The sequence below is a fragment of the Accipiter gentilis genome, chromosome 5, assembly GCF_929443795.1.
Source record: "Accipiter gentilis chromosome 5, bAccGen1.1, whole genome shotgun sequence".
NCBI classification, from domain to species: Eukaryota; Metazoa; Chordata; class Aves; order Accipitriformes; family Accipitridae; genus Astur; species Astur gentilis.
In genome coordinates, this window is record NC_064884.1 from 7,168,073 (window position 1) to 7,183,383 (window position 15,311).

Consider the following 15,311-nt stretch of genomic DNA (forward strand, 5'->3'; position numbering starts at 1 on the left):
GCAGTGCCAGCTGCCACCTGCCTCAGCCCCGTCCAAGGTCCAGCGCCTGCCCTGCTTGCGGCACCTCCCTCAGTGCGACCTGGGAGCTGCCCTGCCTGCTCTGCAGTTTGTTATAAGCAGTGGCCCCAGGCAGCTCCGCGGGCAAGCGAGTGGTGATCCCATCTGGTCCCACCCCGTTGCGGTGCAGGGGGATGCGGTGAGCCCCAGGGTTGGGAACCAGTGGTACTGCCTGCCTTGGGCTCGCCGCCTGGCCTTGGGCAAGCCCCTTGCCTCCTGTGTTGGACCCGGCAGGTGAGCTGTGCTGGCTGGAGTGCGCGAGGAGCTCATCCTGGGGCCTCTCATGGGTCAGACAAGGAAAATGACCCAGGGAAGTGTCCCCTGCCGCACTGTGCCCGGGCTTTTCTTCTCCCACAGCAGGTGGGACATGGGGCAGGAGAGGGCTAGTGCACGGAGCCCCAGGGGACGCTGCCTAGGGCCTGATGATGGAGGTCCCCTGTCACCCATGAGCAGCACTGTCAGGGGAGAAGGGAGACCTTCGCTGCACCACCTGCTGCCCAGCACTGCTGTGTCCCCATGTGGGTGCCACACCGGCAGCGCCGCAGGCAATGCTGTCAGGTCCCAGGGATGAAGGGACGGCCATGTGCTCCCTGCTCTGCCCCCATCGCTTTCTGCCCTGGTCCCGCGTGCCCTCTCCACCCTGCTCGACCTTGCTGGGCTCCGTGCCACTCCCCTTCCCATCTGCAGCAGGAATGCGCCTTGTCTTGCCATGTGGCTTCCCCCTCTCCCAGTGGCTTTCCTGCCTGGGAAGGGCTGGGCTGAGGCTGCTTGCCCCTGCGCACCCCCATGCCCACGCCAGATGGCTTTCCCCGTACAGTGCCCGTGGGGAGCTGGCTGCAAGGCCCTTCTGCTGCTCGAAGCTGGGCTGCGTGCGGCTCCACGCAGGACTGAGCTGGCAACGTTGTGGCCAAAGGTCCTCTGACTGTTGCACACGACCGGTCTTGCATCTGCCTTTCATTTCTTTCATGCACTATCCTTGGATTGCAACTTGCCAATGCATCTGTATGTACATAGCTGTACACAACAGAGAAAATCTCTACAAATATATATATATACACAGGAGGCGCTGGTATCAGTCACGACTATAGTTTTGGGTTTGCGCCTTCTGATGGGTTTCTTTTGCCAAACACTCTGCTGAGTGTAGGATGTTTTTATTGCTCTTTGTACAGTTAAACAAACAAAAGAACAACAAAACACAACTTTGCACTCGATGCTTTTGTGCTGCTGCCTGCTGGAGGGGCGAGACAGGGTCCTGTGGCTCTGCTCTGCCTGTGTGTCTGTCTGGGGGGATGACGAGGCTCCTGTGTGCTCGGATCTCAGTCCTGCTGTGGCAGCAGGTTTGTTTTGGGTGCTGAGGGAGCCCAGGGCAGCCTCCGCTTCCACAGCTCAGTCCCCAGGAGCTGCCGCAGCGCCAGGTACAGACAGGACGGTGCAGCCCAAGCCTTCATGCACCCAGATTTCAGGGGTGCTCCCCATGCACTGCGGGGCTCCAGCTGTGCTACAGGGAGCTGCACCCTGCCGACTTCCCCACCTCTGCTCCGCAGAGAGCCGGGGACAGCAGCTGCTTGGGGCATGGCAGGTAAGGCTCAGCAGGCTCCAGCGGAGCCCAGGGCACACACCAGGTGATCAACACCTGTAACCAGGCTTCTGTCCAATTTAGCCATCCGTCAATGCCGCACGGATGCGCCAGAGCAGTGCGGCACAAATGGGGCACAGTTAATAGGCACCTCCATCCATTTACCCACCTGCAAGGAGTGGGAAGCACGAGGGTGACAGTCAGTCATGCCTCTCCCAACTGCCCTTCAACCCTGGCCACTGAATGCCTGCACATCCCAAGTCTGCACACACGCAAAGTCTGGCCAGCACCTACGACTACCTCTTTCTGCCTGCCCTGCCTTACCCACTGCCCGGCGGCCCACCTCACTCAGCCTGCTGCTGCTCCGAGCAGCGGGGTGACAAGTGAGCAGCGCCAGCAGTCTAAGCTATTCCCAGTGCCGCCCTGCACGCCTCACTGTATGCCCGCGGGCTTAACCCTGCACCTCCCGTAGGCAGCTCTCCCTCCCTGGAGGAAGGGCACCAAAATCACCTCCAATGCCCTCCGCTGATACAGTGTGCTGGGCTGCTGCTGGGGGGTACAGCCCAGCCAGGCTGCAATTGGTAGCCAGCCCGTGGCAGGGAACAGCTTCGCCATTACAGAAAGGAGCAACTCGCTGGAGGAGGGCATGCGGCTATCTACCCACCCAGCTTTAGGGTGAATCAGGCTGATGGAGGGGTGAATACACCCGTAGGCAAAGGAGACAGGGGACCCACAGGTTGGCAGCATGGGGTTGCCTCTCGGAGAGTCGCTGGCAAGAAACCCATGAGGAAGGCAGGCAGTGTGGAATGATGGAGGAGAGCCCCGCGGGACATGACAAGGATGAGTTTTCAGCACCACAAAGGACTGAGGGCAGTGACTGTGACACCCCCCCAGCGCTGGGGCTTTGCAGATTCTCCAGAGCCAGGGACAGTCCCTTTTACAGAGCATTAAAATTTCCTTGGACTAGGTGGGATTCGAGGTGTTGAAGAGCAAGAGAGCAGGTGGGGAGATGGCAGGGACCTCTGCTCAGTGCTGTGCAGAGAGCCACGGGGGACCGCTGTGAGGGGGGAGCCCGGAGCCGCCATCTCTGCGATGCTGCCTGCAGCCTGGCCCCCCTGCTCATGAGGCTGGGAAGTAATGAGGGGGGAACCTGGAAAAGGGGACAGCCTGGAGCAGTGAAATCCGGGGAGCTGAGCAGTGTCAAGGGCAGCACTGAAGAGCTGGACCTGGGGAGGGTCCGGCAGAGGTGGCCTCGCGCTGTGCCAGGTCAGGAAGAAACTTTCTCCTGGGACGCAGGACAGTGGCTTCACTCAGTGTTTCTTGCAGATGCCTCTGCAGTGGCTGCCTGGGGACACTGCTCCTCTTTCCCCTCTTGTATTAAAGGGCCCATGAAAGGGGGCGAGGAACCTGCCCACCCCGGAGGGCTAGCGGCTCTGCTGGTGGGTGCGGAGGAGGCAGCAGGCAGGACGGCTCTGCGCAGGGAGAAGGAGGCAGGGAGAGGGGAAAGCATTGCTCCGAGGGAGAGCTGCAGGCAAGGGAAGGCTGAGAATGACAAAGGCAGCCAAGCACTCACCTGCAGTCTGCATGCCCAGGACCTCTTGCTCTCACTCTGCTCCCAGCCCTGCGTGCCTGGCCCAGCCGGGACAGTCCTGCAGCGTCTGATCACTGCGAGCACCTCCTGCCTGCTGCCAGCTCCCGGGCTGCCAGGCCACCTTGTCTTTTAAAGGTCACAGCCAGAGGACCTTGCAGTAAATATAAGGTGCTGATGGGAAGCTCTGTTCCAGCGTCGCCACCTCCTCCGTTGGCACTAGGGCTCTGCCTGCTCCTGGTCCTGGAGCCCAGCATCACCTGGCTTGGGAAGGTTTGGGAGGGAGCTGGGGCTGTCCTCCCGTTCCTGCCGGCAGTGGGACTAGGGCTGCCCCGGCAGAATGCTCCAGGGCAGCCGGGGCCAGCGCTGCGCCTGCTGCATTGAGCTGGGAGGCTGCAGCCCAACGGCTCTGCTCAGCTCTACCCCAGTACCCACGTGGAGGGAAGCAGGAGCCTTCCTCGGAGAGCAGCCTGGCATTTTAACCCTCCCAGCTCCATTAGTGCAAGGTGAGAGGGAGCGAGGGGTACACAGGGGCCTGGCAGCCACTGTGACCCCCCTCGGCAGACTGCAAGTCAGCTGGCAGGACCCCTGCGCACTTCTTCCTGTTCCCCCCGGGGAGGTGACAGTGTCCGAGCAGAGGGTGCTCACCTTTCCTGAAACCAAACACAGCAGCCTTGTGCTGGACTCAGCAAAACAAGTTTCTGCTGAGCCGCAGTATCCCCAGGTCGCATGCCGGACATCCCAGCATCGTGCCAAAATCCCAGGGCCAGCTGCTGCGAGTGACTTTCCTGGCCGTGGCACGCACCGCTCTCCAAGGCCGGGCTGTAGGAGAGCCGAGCCTTTCCCAGGCCCGCGGCAGCGGCAGATGTCTCACGAGATCAGTCGGCCGAGGAGACCGGCCAGAGCTGCCAAGTGTGACAGCTCCATCAGGCTCCTGTGACGGGCATCGTCCTGCTCCGAGCCCTGGGGCCGTGCAGCCAGGAGGGCACGGTTGGCCCTGGGCATGCAGCGGGAGTGGGCAGCGTGGCACCAGGCTTGCCGGCTGGCCCCAGCAGGGCATGTGGAGCCCTGCCTTGGCAGAGATGCTCAGCAGGGAGACAGTGCCCACAGGGGCATGTCATTGCAGAAGAAGCTGGGTACCCGCCTGCCCAGCACAGCCAGTTTGTGCCGCTGCCCACTGCAGCCCTTTTGTTTTTCCTGACTGACCCTCCCAGCTGGGTAGTGCTGCTATTCCCAACCTCCCTGCCTCCAAAAGGATTTAGGGCTCTGCCCTAAATCTGGGGGGATTCCCGATGGCAGTTTGGCCAAACCCATCCCAACTTTACCCACCTTTTTGGAAGCAAACTTGGCGGACGCCTGAGCATGCCAGGAAGGGGTCCTCCATGCGTAACGGCCTTCCCCTGCACCAGGGTACACATGCTACTCTTTCAGGTCCCCAGTGCTGCAGGTCTCTGTTGTCCTGCTTACCGGACGCTGGAGGGTCCAGCCTCAGCCTTGTCTGCCCTCCCCCCGCTTTCAGCACCTCTGACCGTGGCCCTAGCAGCCATCATGCACCCTTGCAGGGATGACGGGCATCCCTCCACCCTTTCGGACCTCTCTGATGAGCTGCTCCTCAGAGGCGTGCCACCCCGCTCACAATTAGCAAGGCTCCAGCAGATGCAGCGCTCCTCCTCCTCCCGTCTCAGCACACCGCTTGCTTGCCTGGTTGCCAGCGGCTGCTGCTGCTCCCCTCACCAAGCCGTATCCACCACCTAGCTGTATCCATCGCAGCCGCCCGCTGAGATACTTTCTGCTGCGTCAGCAGTACTCTCCACGCTGCTCCCGCAGCACCAGCTGCCAGCGCTGCCCAGCCTGCTCTGCCTTGTACTTTTCCTGCCTCTGTTGCCAGCTCTGCAGCCCTAACTCCTCAACACACAGGCACAGCTGGCATCCTCTCGGGGTGACCTGGGATGCCCCCGTGCCCTGCAAAACCTCCTGCTTTCCCTCTTCCCTCCTGCTTTGTGTTCCTGGCCAGGTGGGAAGGAGAGCGAGCTGTGAAGGGGGCTGGAGCGGGACTGAGGAGTCTCTGGAGCTGTCAGGCCATGGCACTCCAGACATGCAGGCAGGGCCCTAGGCAGCATCCCTGCAGGTGAGCTGCTCTCACACCCGAAAAGCAGCAATCCTGTTTGGGGAAGCCATGCTGTAGTGCTGCGCCCAGCAAGGGAGGTACAGTCATGCCTCCTCCCCCCCCGCCCCGGGATGAGCTTTGCCGAGACACGTGCCCTGTGCCAGCAAGGACTACAGCCTGGAGAAACGGTCAGTGCTGCTCCTTGCACCTCCTCCCCCAGCTTCCCACCATGCCTGTTCTGAGGGTACGTCACCTCCCGCAAATTGCTGCTCTGCACCGGGGTCTGGTTGTCTAATGGACCTGGTGAAGCTCAGTCTCTGCCCATCACATCATCGGAGGCCTCCATTAGGAGGGCCCCCACCACCGCCCTTTTGGATGTGGGCTGCTGAGGGTTAGGTCTAATGGACGTGATGGTGAGGAAAAGGTCGTGGAGACATGAACTTATGTGCAGGCAATTATCCTGGAATGAGCTCACGGTGGCAAAAACAAGTTTTCAGCGCGTCCCCTTTGGCGCCAAGCAGATTCCCCCCGCAGCCTTGCCCATCGTTGTCCAGCTCCTCGTCCCCATCTGGGGTTGCAGAACTCTCTGCTGTCAGCCTTGGGGCTAGAGGGTTGCCGGTAGCTACATGGGGCCAGGGGGCCAGGACACTGGCAGCGTCACCCCACTGACATGCACTGAACGAGAGCCAGACCTTGGCCCCTTTTTTTGTCCTCCCCCCTGGAGAAGCCACCAGCCTTCGTGGCGCTTTGCCCCTTTCCCAAGGGGTCCCAGGGCAGCACCAGCCCAGCGTTCCCGGTGCCCCCCCCCCCCCAGCCCTGCGCCCACCCTGCGGTCCCTGCTGCGGCTCTCGCAGATGGGGCCGAACCCCGCCGAAGGGGGGGGGCGGGGAGTGGCGGAAAAAGGGGCAACATCCGGGGCCGGCGAGCTGGGCTGCCCTGGGGGCGGGCGAGGGCAACACCCGGGGATACAGACCGGGGTGTGCAAGGGAGGCGAGGGGGCAGCCCGGGCCGAGCCCCCCCCCACCTCCCGCAAGCGGGGCGGATGCGCGGCGCGGGGGGGGGGGCGGGGGGAGGAGGGCGCAGCGCGGCCCCGCCCGGCCCGGCTCGGCCCCGCCCGGCGCCGTTCGCCCTCCGCGGGGGCGGCCAGAGCCGGGCCGCTGCGGGCCAGCACGGAGCTGAACGGCCCAGCTCCGCAGCCATGGCCCCGGGCTCGCCCGCCGCCCGCCGACGCGCCGCGCCGCGCCTGCTGCCAGCGCTCCTGGGTAAGGGGCGCGGGGGGGGGGCACCGGGGACCCGCTCCTCCCCGGGTACCGCCGGCGTCCTGCCGCCCCCCCCTACACACACCCCGGGAGAGGAGAGTCCCCCGTCCCGGGGTGCTCCCTGGGGACCCCGCGGGCTCCTCCGGCAGCCCGGGGCGGGGGCACTGCGGGCCTCCCCCCTCGTCCTCGCCCTCCCGAGGCGGGATGACCCACGCTTCGCGCTCGGCTGCTTTGCATCTGGCCCCCTTCCGCACCGCAAGGAGTCGGATGCTGCCGCCGCCGCTCAGCTGAATCTGCCGTCCGCAGGCGCTAACGCGGTTCTCTCTGCTCTGCAGACGGAGAGCCCGAAGCACTGAGGATAAGTGACTTGTCCAAGGTGACTTCGCAGCCGAGTCCGAGAGCCGACTCCGAAGTCCTGGCTCCGGCCCCCTGCCCTGCCTGCATCAGTCGCTAACATCGCCAGAGCTTTCATCCTGCGAGCACTGCGGCTGCATCCCGCTTTGCCCTGCTCCGCTCGGCCGCTCTCTGAGCAGGGACGGTGGGCGGCTACCTGCCTGCTAATGGGAGCCGGGGGAATAGCCGTAGGGAAGCCATGCACTGCTTCATCGCGGCCGCCAGCACGCCTGCCGACAGGTCATTCTTTTTACAGTTCGGTTTTGTAAACCAGCCGGTTGCATGCGCTTCTCCCTGAACCCATACCGCAGGGCCGAACCCGTACCGCAGGGCCGCTGCTCGGAACGTGACACGCAGACCTGTGTGCGGGGATGCCCGAGTTCCCCAGCTGCACGGTGGAGGAAGGAGTTTGCAGCCGTCCCCTCCGCGCTGCAGCCCCTTGGGCTGGTTCCAAGCCACCTGCATCTGCCCTCACGCACCAGCTGCACTTCTGCTCGTGTAGGTCATCCTTGTGTCCAGGGGCACAGAGAGCACAAAACCACGGGCTGCCTTGGTTGGCAGCACTTGCTGTTGGGAAACTGCCTCGAGAGGCATTTCAGAAGGCATAGTCCGTAAGTTTGTTTTAAGCGAGCTGGAGAGACCAGAAGACATGTAAGTACCTGACTCCCTGCAGGATTCGGCTGCTGGTACCTGGTGGAAAGTGCCGCCTTGGACAGATGCAGCACAAGCTGCTTTCGGCATGGGGCTGGCAGCAGGGTGGTCGGTGAGAATCCAAGGCGCCGGAGCCCAGGGCACGCGGGAGGCTGGGGACCAGGGCGGGCAGGTGGGAACCTTGTCCTGCAGGCCACCCAGGTGGTCTGGGAGCCTGGAGGGGGAGGTGGGAAGGGGAGAGCATCTTGGCAGGGCTCTCTGTGTCTGTGTTTCGGGGATGCCGTGCTCTCCAGGGAGTGGCAGTGGGCTCCCGGCTGCACTGGAGAACCACACCATGGTGTCTTTCATCGGTGCCCACAGGAGGGGTGAGACCCATTGGTCCTGTCCCGGAGCACACTGTGCCTGAGGTCAGGCTGGCTGAGGGGAGCCTGCCCAGCCCACCGGGCATGTCTTGCTGTCTGTGCCAGGAGGTCACGTTGATTTTTATGGGCAATACAAGCTTTCTCACAGATGGTGGAGGTGTCCCATGCCTTTTCAGGTGGATCCCATGTGCCCTTTCCTTTAGGGCAGTGGTTTCCAGACCGGGTTCCTGACTGGCCGCGGGAAAAGCGGCAGGCTGCCAGCAGCCCATGGGGGTAAAGTCTTGCTCTGGGCCCTGGCCCGGGTTGGAGGGCTATCGCTGCTGTCGCTGGGGCTGGGTCCTGGGCTGTGCACCCAGCACTGCTGCACATAGCTCAGTGGCTCTGGGACCCCTCATCACAGGGGGGCTTGCCCCAGGGACTCAACCTCAGCAAGAGCAGGCAGCCAGGGCTCTGACAGCAGCAGGAGCAGCTGCTCCCTGGTTCCCCTTCCCTGTCTCCTGAGGAAAGCTTGTGCCTGCATGCATGACGGTTAGCCTAGAGCCCTCGGTGGGGCTTGACCTGCACATTGAAGATTGGGGCGCTGATGGTGCAAAGTGCAGCAGCTTCGGGCACATGGAAAAGTAACGGTGGCAGCTGGTGTGGCAGGTTGAGTCGGTAATCTCCCAGCCTCCCAATGTGTTTTCCACTGCGCTTTATTTAGCGGTAGCGTATCAATTCTGTCTTCCTGAGACCACAGCATGACAGGAACAAGATCAGCCTCTGTTTACCCTGCACATTCAATTCAGGTTATGCTCATGACGTTATAACAGTGGCAGACAGGATTAAAAGTGTTACAAGCTGCACGGAATCATCTTTCCTGCAAGTAACTGTCCACTTGCAGCACCCCGCGTACTCAGGCATACCTGCAGACCCAGGCATCCGTCCTGAAAGTCTTACTCCAGGGAGCAGCGCGATTCCCCTGGGACGCTCCCGGATGTGAAGTCCCCTCTGTAGCATCCCCAGGGCTGGTCTTTGAGCCTGACAACTGCAGGAGACCTCCATCTGGTGGGAGCCACTCCCTGACGTTAGCTAAAGCCTCGCAACCAAAATGAAAAGTCCTTCTTTGTAAAGTTAAGTAACTCCTTCCCTGCAGTGCTTGCAATGCAGCACTGCAGCAGGGCCCGAAGCCCAGGATGCAGGGCTCTCGGGCTTGGCTCAGGCTGCGACGTGCCTGGGGAGTTGTTAGCACGGGTGTGTGTGGGAGAATAAATCTGCAGCTGAAGTGGCTGCAGAGAGACGCAAATCTGAAGCTGAGGGCAGTGTATCTGAGTTAAGGTGTCGGTGGAGCTGGGGAGCAGCTTGCAGCTGTGGGAAGGGCTGCGTCCCCTGTATTTTGGTTGTCCGAGTGCCCAGGGAAAGCTTTGTAGGGATGGCAGGGTCCCTTTGGTGGCTGAGGTCTGGGAACGGGGAGGACAAGGCTTTGCTGCGCTCTCTCGCATCTTGGCCATAGCACATCACACAAGTGGGACTGGGCCCCAGTGGGATGGGGATAGGGAAGGGGAACAAGGCTGCTCCCCTGGCCTGGAGCATAGCATCCCTGTGCCCCCTGGCAAGGGTTCCTGTGGACACGGCTGGCCCAGCCCGGTGCCCAGGGGTGAAGTGCCAGTCCCCTGCATGGCACCCCAGGAGCTTTCAGGCATGCTCTTGGCTCTTGCGGCTGGACTTGTACCTGCTCCTCCATGCCTTCCTCCCTGCTAACGGGGAGGAGAGGAGTGGGAGAGCTGCATTCTGCAGTTTGAAGGTCATCTGTCAGCTACAGCAGGAGACAACGCTTTCTGCAAGGCAGGCATGAGGGGGTGCCGCTCTGGAGGTCTACACAGGCGCTGCAAGGAGCCTGCTGCCCTGCCTCGCTGCCAGAGCCCTTGGCTGGGGTGGCGGATGGGCCAAGTGGCAGGCATCCAGGATAGCAATGCTAATTAGTGCTCAGACTCCCTGCTTGAAGAACAGAGAGCTCTGCTTTGCTTTGGGCTTCTTTTTTCCCCCTTTAAGGTTTAGCTGAAGGCCTTGTGGATAACATGCAAATCGGGGCTTTCATTCGCACGCTTTATTCGTGGTGATGCTATGGTTCTCTTTGAATCCCTGCTGCCTCTGTGGGTGCCAGTCAGGCCACGCCGTTCCTGCGGGAGCACGTCCCCTATCTCTGCTGAGCTGGCTGGGAACAGGCGCGTTTGCTCCTGCCACGGCAGCCTGCTGTGCCGAAGGGGATGAGGGGTAACAAACCCATCCCTGGGCTCTGGGAGGGGAGGAGAGCTGGGCTCATGCCCCCATGCTGAGGCTGCAGAGAGGAGGATGCTGTGGGTCCCTGGCGGAGCCGGGAGCAGGACCTCGGGGGGTGAGGGCTGAGCCCCGCTGCCCCCCATGTGTTCCCTGGAAGGGGATCCCCACAGTGGCTGATGCTCCCAGCCAGAGGCTGGGCTGCAGTGGGGGAGAAGTAGTCCCTCCCACACACCACACTGTTCTCTGCGTCCCGGCCGTGTCCTCACTCTCTCCTCCCCTCTCCCTGCCAGGTTTGCACATCTTCGCTGTTGCCTTTGCCTTGGAGGTGTCCGTGGGGAAGACCAACACTGTGATGGCTCTGAATAACTCCAATGTCCTGCTGCCCTGCACCTTCACCACCTGCATAGGCTTTCAGGACCTGGTCTTCACGTGGTATTTCAACTCGACGGAGATGGTGGGTGGCTCTCTGGGCTTTGCCTCTCTTTTCCTGGCAGGTCCTTTTCTACTTTCCCAGTGCAGACCAGCACTGCAGTTCGCACAGAGTTCCCTTTCTCCTCTTGCAGGATGCCCGTCCCTCTGAGTGTCTCTAGCTCTGGGGGGACAGGGCTGTGCAAACAGGGTGACTCAAATATCCTGGCACATCTGTGCTTTCGGCACAAGGCTGTTCTGGGTTTTCTGCTGCCCGCAGGCTCGTTTCTGTTCATAAATTGGCCATAAACTGGATGGTCAGGCGCAAGTCTGTGCTTTGGGCAAAATGCAGTGAATTTTCTCCTCCTGCGCTTGCCCTGAAATACTAAAGGTTCTGTATAGATTTGCTTCCTGCTGGGAAGATTCTGCTCTTCAACTCCTTTAGCAGGAGGGCTGGTTTAGAGCAGGTCCATCCTTGCAGGCTGGCCAGCCCTGCATGGCCCTAGAGCAAAGGGAATCTCCGTGCCCTGGGGTTCTCCTGTCTTTTGTGTGGTCTGTAACATTACTGCAGAGCAAGTCAGATTGATCTGTTGCTTCCCGGGTGGGCTGCACATCAGGTCCCCCTCCACAGCCATTCCTGCTTTAGCGGGCTGTGTCAGGACCCTTGGCTGTGCGTGTCTGTGCGTGCAGGGGTAGGGCAGGCCAGGGCACAGGCAGGAGAACTTGAGTCTTTCCCTCCCCTGGGATTGTTGGGAGCCCAGCTGACCCCATGTCCCACATCCCTGCCTCTGCAGATTTACCATGGCAAGATAAAGAGCAAAGCCTCGGAGCCCTTCCTTGTTGGACGCAACCCCCGGGTTGAGTTTGTTGGCTCGACAACTGGGAAGGACAACAACATCTCCATCGTCCTGAAGAACGTGGAGTTCAGCGATGCTGGCAAATACACCTGCCATGTCAAGAACCCCAAGGAGAAGGATGCGCAGCACAATGCCACCATCTTCCTCACGGTGGTCCAGAAGAGTAAGTGCCGGCTAGGGCTCCCTTGCCCCGCAAGCGGCACTGGGGCGGTGGGGATGCAAACCCGCACTGACCCCACCTCAGCTCACAGTTGTGATGCTTCATTGGGTGTCCTGGCTTCTTGGAGGTGGTTGGCATCCCTGAAGGGCAAGGCTTGGGCTCATGGCCTTCTGCTGTGGGCTGGCGGCTGGTGGAGGGGCTTGCTGCTTTGCTGGGGGGGCTGTGCAGCTGGGAGCTCCCTGCTCCCCTCCTGAGACCCCTCAGCACCTTCTCTCCTGCAGTGGTGGAGGCAGACAACACTGTGACACTTATCATCGTGGGCGTTGTTGGGGGGCTCATCGGCCTCCTCATCCTCTTCATGCTTGTCAAGAGGGTTGTCCTGTTCATCATCAAGAAGACCCAGGATGGGAAGTGAGTGCGGGTGCTGGTCCCGGCACCTTTCGCCACGTGCTGCCCTGGGGCAGGGCTGCCCGGGGCCGGGGTCGTGTAGAGAGGGGCGGGGGGGGGCTGTGGGCTGTCAGCTGGCCATGTGCTCTCCCCCAGGAAGGAGTGTCTCGTGAGCTCGTCAGGGAACGACAATACCGAGAACGGCTTGGCCGGCTCCAAGGCGGAACAAAAAGCACCACCAAAGGCATGAAGCAGCGGCGCCCCGAGCCCCGGCCCGCCCAGCAGCGGGGAGGCTGGGCAGGGGGACAAGCCTTTCCCTTTTGTTTTCTTTCCAAACTGCCAACGCTTGAGACATGTTTCTATTACACACGTGCCTGCAACCTGCACTGCTTCTCAGAAAAAGACTTCAGCTGCAGCGGGACTGGGAGCTTCTTGCAGACTCTGACTGGGACGTGCCTGGGACAGGGAGAGCCACCTGCTACGCTCTGAGGGAAGGCAAGAGGGTGCCAGGCAGGCAGTGAAGGGGCCGGGTGCTGGGGAGTGCCCTGGTCTGCAGCTGGGTGTGCTGCGCTCCCAGGGCTGGTGGGCGGCCAGGAGTCCTGGCGTACCTGAGGTTGGTAGAGGCTGCGAGGAGCTTGGGGCGGCTCGTCTGACTGCGGCGATGCTGAGCTGGGGTGGGCAGGAGCTGCTTGCATCGCACAGCAGGTATCTGGAGCAGGGTGAGGGTGCACTGAACTCGCTGTAGAGATAGAGGCTCCTGCTTCAGCTCTCCTGTTAAGCACACTCAAGAACCAAATTGGTGGAAGACCCATTGCTGTTGGGGCTGTCATCTCTTCCCAGCCATGCTCCTGGCCCTGAGGTGCCTCCGTTCCTCCAAGGACGGGGGGGACCAGCAACTGGGGCTGGCCGTGTCCTGGGGTCACCGCTGGCCTGCGGCAGCGTGAAGCTCCATGTTTCACGCTCGCTTTGCCCCTGTGCAGGGCCACCCCCACTGGGAGCAGCGGGGGGGGGGGGCTTCTCCCCCAACCAGCCTTCTTGGGAGGCACTCCCTGGGTTTGTGCTACTGCTGCTCTTGCTCCTCCTCCCCTCTTTTTAAAGCTCATCACTCAGAGCAGAAATGCTTTTGATGCTGACTCGCCAAGGCTTAACTCGTTAGGCGGATATTTTTTATATTAGACTCCAGTGGGAAAATGGCTGATTGCATTTCCCTTTCACCTGAGGAAAACTGTGGCACTCCATCTGCGATGCAGGGAGGGAGCATGGTCGAGCCCTGGCGAGGGGAGCTGGGCTAGGGCTGCGTCAGCCCGCTCCCAGGCCTGCCACCAGCTGCTGGGTGACCTTGGGCAAGTCGCTCTGCCTCTCCATGCCTCAGTTTCCCCATCTGTAATACTGCTCTACCTCACAGGGGTTGTTGTGAGGCTTCCTTGGCTAACATTTGCAAAGTGCTTCGAGATCCTTGGATGAGGGGTGCCATAGAAAGCCAGAGGGTCTTTGTGAAGGGTACCTCCAGTGGGGATTCGGGCAACCCAGCCCCCTTCCCAAGGGCTGTAGCAGGACGTGAGACATGAAGGGAACGAGCTGATCCTACCACTGAACTTGAGGGTGATTTGTTCCCTAGTCCTCCTTTATTTGTGGGTGTCTGTCAGTGAAGCTGCAGGACAGGCAGCTCCCTGCCCCCACTTGAAATCGGGAATCGAAGCTGAGCCCTGACTTCCCTGGCTGCAGGGGTTGCGCCCTGACAGAGGTGCTGGAGTGGAAGGTAGGCAAAGAGTTGGTGGGCAAGGTGAACAAGGAAAGGTCAGGCACTACCTTCTGCCAAGACTGCTGTGGCAGAGGTCAGAGCCCACCTGCTCGCTCATGGGGGCGGTGGTACGGAGAGCACCTTCCAGCCTTTGCCCGGGCCGTGCATTTGGGACAGGGGACAGGTACAGGCACCTGGCCCCAGGCAGGTTTCCTTGGCGGCCCATTAGATGGGCAAGTGGGAGTCAGGTCCCCAGGATCCCAGTCCTCTCTCTGAGGATCCATGGGACCCTCAGTCAAATCACTTGACTTGTCTGCGCTTCAGTTTCCCCATCTGTAGAATGGGGACAGTAAATTGGACCTACCTCACAGGAGGTGTGAGGCTCCCTGCATCGCTTTGCAAAGTGCTCCAAGACCCTGGGGCGAAAGGCACTCTGTAAATGCAAAGTATTGTTACTGAACCATTGTCACACATGACAGTCTGGGCAGGAAGGGGTGAGACCTCCCAGTTGCCCCAAGAGACCCCTCAGCCGATGCTTGGAGGAGAACTTCCATGGGAGAGGACAGTGAAGGGAGGAAGGGATTTTTTTAAAGAACTATTTTTAGCTGTCCTAACCTGTTGGCCTTTTTTAGACAGTATCTGGACACAGTTCCACCTACCACAGGATATGCAATGCTGTACTATGCATGGATTACTCATCTGGCTTGATGGGAAAAGTTAACATAACCAGTTTTTGAAATGTAACTCTATACGCATATGTGTGTGGGTGCTGTACAGACACGCAGGGGGCTCCAGGGGAGCGGGCTGGCCTGGGGGCTTGTGCCAGCTCCTGTGGGGCCCCTGCTGTCCCAAGGGCTTTGGGGGGTCTGCAGAGGCTTTCCGGGGCACGCGGGGGAGAAGGGCCTGACAGAGGTGTGTGCTGCGACCGACCCGTATGTGTATAAGCATATATAAACACATGTAGGAGATACCTGCAAATAAACACAGGATGTGTACAACATGCTGTGTGATGACTTACAGCACATTTTTGCACTGTAGAGGTCTAGTTAGCTTTGCCTTGAATGAAATAAAGTTTATGTTTACTAGAGAAACTTGCTCTGGTTTGGGTTGCTGTGGGTGCCTGCCTAGCCTTATCATGAACCCCCGGGCATTCACGCTGCATTGCAAGCCCTGCACCGAGGCAAAGAGGAGCAGCATTTCCCTTGTGTGCCGAGCGTGGGCTGTGTCTGTTCTCTGCAACTGCTTTTCCCGGGTGGATGACTGCCACTGCTCTGGCTGCATCCTGGACACGCTGGGGCAAGGGCTGGGTGCTGCTTCCCAGCACCCGTGGGTGACCGCTGCCCACTCAAGCCCAGGGGCTGTGGGTGCCTGGAGCTGGGGAGCCAGCCTGGCGTGGGGTGCAGGACAGGACGGGGGCTGTGGTGCTACTTTTGGAGGGACAACATTTGCAGGGTGCTTGGGCGTATTTCCCAGTGCAAAAGGTGCTCTGAGTGCCTGAAAAGCAGGATC

General features: G+C 60.9%; 1 protein-coding gene across 2 annotated transcripts; it reads left to right on the forward strand.

Moving 5' to 3' along the window:
* Window positions 1-6,456: 6,456 nt before the first annotated feature.
* On the forward strand, window positions 6,457-14,884 carry SCN4B (sodium voltage-gated channel beta subunit 4). 2 transcript variants are annotated; one of them, XM_049799590.1, is made up of 5 exons: window positions 6,457-6,590; window positions 10,540-10,703; window positions 11,452-11,677; window positions 11,956-12,085; window positions 12,218-14,884. In XM_049799590.1, exons 1-5 carry the CDS (start codon window positions 6,527-6,529, stop codon window positions 12,309-12,311), a joined length of 678 nt encoding a protein of 225 aa, XP_049655547.1. In that variant the 5' UTR covers window positions 6,457-6,526; the 3' UTR covers window positions 12,312-14,884. The 2 variants fall into 2 exon arrangements, with proteins under 2 accessions (XP_049655547.1, XP_049655546.1); XM_049799589.1 differs by lacking the exon at window positions 6,457-6,590 and adding an exon at window positions 6,904-7,220.
* Window positions 14,885-15,311: the final 427 nt, after the last annotated feature.

Bases quoted from the DNA above. Each gene is read 5' to 3' on its own strand.
- SCN4B (XM_049799589.1), top strand. From the start codon at position 7,148: ATGGGAGCCGGGGGAATAGCCGTAGGGAAGCCATGCACTGCTTCATCG. The intron at 10,704-11,451 runs GTGGGTGGCTCT...CTGCCTCTGCAG, and splicing joins ATTTCAACTCGACGGAGATG to ATTTACCATGGCAAGATAAA. The intron at 12,086-12,217 runs GTGAGTGCGGGT...GCTCTCCCCCAG, and splicing joins AAGAAGACCCAGGATGGGAA to GAAGGAGTGTCTCGTGAGCT.